The sequence below is a fragment of the Poecilia latipinna genome, unplaced genomic scaffold (genome assembly GCF_001443285.1).
Source record: "Poecilia latipinna isolate Pla-1442-1.1 unplaced genomic scaffold, P_latipinna-1.0 Scaffold1394, whole genome shotgun sequence".
Classification (NCBI taxonomy): Eukaryota; Metazoa; Chordata; class Actinopteri; order Cyprinodontiformes; family Poeciliidae; genus Poecilia; species Poecilia latipinna.
Genome location: NW_015114010.1, coordinates 140,956 through 144,910, shown reverse-complemented (window position 1 = coordinate 144,910; position 3,955 = coordinate 140,956). Strand labels below are relative to the sequence as shown.

General features: G+C 40.1%; 1 protein-coding gene across 1 annotated transcript in view; it reads left to right on the top strand.

Annotated features, from left to right (window-relative positions):
• Window positions 1–3,955, top strand: part of LOC106962283 (retinol dehydrogenase 8) — a 9,563-nt gene extending 5,608 nt beyond the window's left edge. The window contains exons 3-6 of the mRNA XM_015056601.1: window positions 1,295–1,474; window positions 1,561–1,654; window positions 1,918–2,101; window positions 3,674–3,955. Coding sequence (XP_014912087.1) covers window positions 1,295–1,474; window positions 1,561–1,654; window positions 1,918–2,101; window positions 3,674–3,910 — 695 coding nt within the window. The 3' untranslated portion in view covers window positions 3,911–3,955. The remainder of the gene's footprint in view (window positions 1–1,294; window positions 1,475–1,560; window positions 1,655–1,917; window positions 2,102–3,673) is intronic.

Sequence of the window (3,955 nt, the reverse complement as noted above, 5' to 3'; positions counted from 1 at the left end):
AGTTTTTTTGTTGAGTAAGGAAAACAATAAATGGTGGGGGGGGGGGGGGGGGGGGGGGGGAGAATCCAAAATATCAATAATAAAGTCAGGATCAGTATTGGATCAATACTTTAGTTTCAGATTTCCTCTTGAAATTGCTTTCATTTTTCTATTGTAGTTTCTCAACTCTATCCCAAAGCATTCAAATGATGATTTTTGTTTTTGTACTTTACATAAGAAAAATGCACAGAAATTTGCTCTGCTTTCCTATTGTTTCTGTTTATCATGTATTTTTTTTTAGACACCTATAAACTTTATCCAAGTTTTTTCCCAGGTTTTGACAAAAATAACTCAAAAGAAAAAACACCTAAAAGTCTAAAGTTGTATTATATGTTAAACTTAAATACTACAAAGTATCGGTATCGGTATTGTTATTGGATCAATACCAAAATATATAGTATGATACACCTCAATTTTCACATTGGCTTCTTCTCTGGACTCTGCTGTGCTGCTTCATACACTGCCATCTACTGGGAACTCAATTGAAGTTCAGGAAAATTACACAACCCTACAGAATTAGTGGTCAGCCAGAGACACAAAGCACATTAAAGCACACAAAGCACACATCTTGCCAGTCCTTGTATGGATATGGTATTTGAAAGTTGCACAGTGCAGTAGGGAGGAAACTACACTGTGCCTGTATGTCAATCAGAGAAGCCATCTGCTACTAGCTGACATTTAGTTTATTACCAATGACAATATTCTTCCTGACTGGCATGTATTATATGTAGGGACTGTAGGATGGTGAGGGAGGTCAGGGTGTGGAAAAGTGAAGAATCCACATGACAGAGCAGAAACTAGAAAAAAAATAAAACAAAACATCGGGAAGTTCAGAAAGAGTCTGTTTCAGTCTACTGTATTCAACCCTAAAGTTAACTGAAAACACACAAGAAATCAAATCCTAATTGAGGCTACCGTCTTTCATCCATCTGTCCATCCTCTGTCTACACCTCCATCCTGGACTGATCAATTTGGGAACAAAGAGACACACATCCCTGAATTCAGACGATCAAACATAACAGAACAGCAGTTTAGTGATGTGTTAGCCTAGCAGTCATGTTTTTGGACTGTCAGAAGAAACTAGAGAACCTGGAGAAAACACACTCAAACACATGGAGGTCATGCAAACTCCCTGTAGAAAGACTCCAGACCACGAATTGCACCCAGGACCTTCTTGCTGCAAGGCAACATTGCTAAAAACTGTGACAACGCAGAAAGTAATATAAAGGTTAATATTACTGCCCACCTGTCTCAGTCAGTAATGCAGGGATGGGACTGATTGGACCCATCGAGTGCCAGACTATCGATGAGATGAAGACGGTCATGGACACCAACTTCTTTGGGCTTGTGCGTCTGCTGAAGGAGATCCTGCCTGACATGAAAAAGAGGAAGAGAGGTCATATCGTGGTCATCAGCAGCGTCATGGGTATTCAAGGTGAGGAGAGGCTGACCTGCTCATCTTCAGTCCCAATGTTGTTTGAAACATTTCCCTAACAATTTCTCTCTTTGTCTCTGTTTTAGGAATATTGTTCAACGATGTCTATGCAGCGTCTAAGTTTGCAGTGGAAGGCTTTTGTGAAAGCTTGGCAGTTCAAGCTCTGAGGTTCAGTCTGAAGTAAGTTCAAAGTGCATCGTCAACATGATGAGACTCGCAAATAATACTGATGTCTGAATGGAGCGTGTGTGCAGACATGCTGCACAACAGCCAAAGACACAATAATGAGAATTGCACTATGTCATGGCAACAAGGAAGTCTGCAGGTTCTAACAGAGCCAATCAGTTTCTCAATGCATGTTGGCACCGATTAGATTACTGGTAGAGTTAAGCATTTCTTCATATCATCTTTTTCACTCTACTTTTGTTCAACTTCTTTGCCAGCATCAGCCTGATAGAACCAGGTCCGGTGATCACAGAGTTTGAGCGTAAGGTTTACGAAGAGGGCCTGAAGACGGACCTCAGCAAAGCTGATAAAGTGACTGCAGACATGTTCACAAACATCTACCTGAAGAACTACAACCAGATCTTCGAAACCCTTGGTCAGACAGCAGAAGATGTAGCAGAGGTATTTGTTCTTTATGTTTGTTCAACTGGAAGATGTTTCTATTGTTGCACCAATTGCAGTTTTCCACCATTCCTCTAAAAGCTAATTCTGATTTTACAAATTACATTTTTTTCTGAAGATTTGCAACAAAGTTGCAAAATTGGCCTCAGTTGGGTGACTATTGTCAAAAAGGAAACTGGTTTATTTTCAGACCTTTGTGGATGAAGATAAGAACTGTGGATAACATTGATCTGTCATGTATCACAGATTTCCTAAAATCAAGAAATTGCAGTTTGATTTATCTGTGCAACCCTACTTGTTTCATCTTACAATGCTGTTTATAGTCTGTAAAGTTATAGTGCTTGCAGAAGTATTCACACCCTTTGACTTTCTCCACATTTTGATACAATAAAATTTAATGGCTTTTACAGGAATCTGAGGTAATGCTCCAACAGAAAGTAGTGCATAATTGTGAATTAGAGAGTAAAAGATGGAAGGCTTCCAGCTTTGATTTTTTAAATATATTTTCTAAATATATACCACAAACATGTAGTGTGTATTTGTATTTACTGAGCACTTTTCAAACCATCACCCATAAAAGAAAGATTATGTCACAAAACTTACCAAGAGACATAATAATGAATGTTCAGCAATACTATCTAGTCTGACTAAAATAATTTGATTAGTATTCATTTCTGGTTAATGTTCAGGTTTCCTTTCCCCTTTTTATACTCTATTTGTTTTTCTATCTCATGCTGGTGGGATGCTGGTGCCTATCTCCAGTGAACGTTTCAGATGAGAGGCGGTCAGTCTGTCGCAGGGCAACACAGAGATAGACAGGACAAACAACCATGCACACACGCCCACCTACACACACACACACACACACACACACACACACACACACACACACACACACACACACACATACTCACACCTGAGGAGAATTTAGAGAGACCAATTAACATGACAGTCATGTTTGTGGACTGTGGGAGGAAACCGGAGTACCCGGAGAGAAGCAACCCATGCACAGGGAGAACATGCAAACTCCACGCAGAAAGACCCCGAGCCAGGAATCGAACCCACCACCTTCTACCAACTGCACCACTGTGCAGCCCTTCATTTCCAGAACTCCCTTAGTAATTAAGTTCCTCTCTGCTCTTCCACATTTGTCGGATTTTCCTGGTATCAGTTTGTTTATGCTCTTCTGTCCTTGCTTCCTGTGTGCTCCATTCGTCATCATAGGTTTTCAGTTTTTTTCTGTTCAATAAAGACTACTTTCAAAACAAAATTGCTGAAAACGGTCCCAGTTCTGGACTAAAATTTTGACCCACCCTCTAACTTCCCATATTTAAGACAAACTGTCAATTTCAAACTTAGAAAGCATTTTCAAAATCACATATTCTTTCCTTCCACTTCCCAACTATCCACCATTCTGTGCTGGTTTATCTCATAAAAGCCCAATAAAACACGTTGTCATTTGAGGTTGTAATGTGACAACATGTAAACAAATTTGAAGGAGTGAACACTTCTGCAAATTATAAGTTCTTAGTGCCTGTAGGCTGAACTTCTTGCTGTGTGTTTTGTTTCCAGCACACCCACAAGATCATCACCATGGACAATCCTCCTTTCCGCCATCAGACAAACACTCTCTACACACCCATGACCACACTGAAATATGCCGATCCCAACGGAGACCTTCCCATCGAAACGTTTTACAAAATGGTGTTTGAACACGACAAAGTCTTCAATGCCAGCCTGAACTTCCTCAAGTTGCTGCGTTGGAGGAGTCGCAAGAGTTTTACCTTGGAAAAAGATAAGAGTACCTGAGAGGATTAGTAACAACACGTCAGATGTAGGTTTAGCTCTATTTCT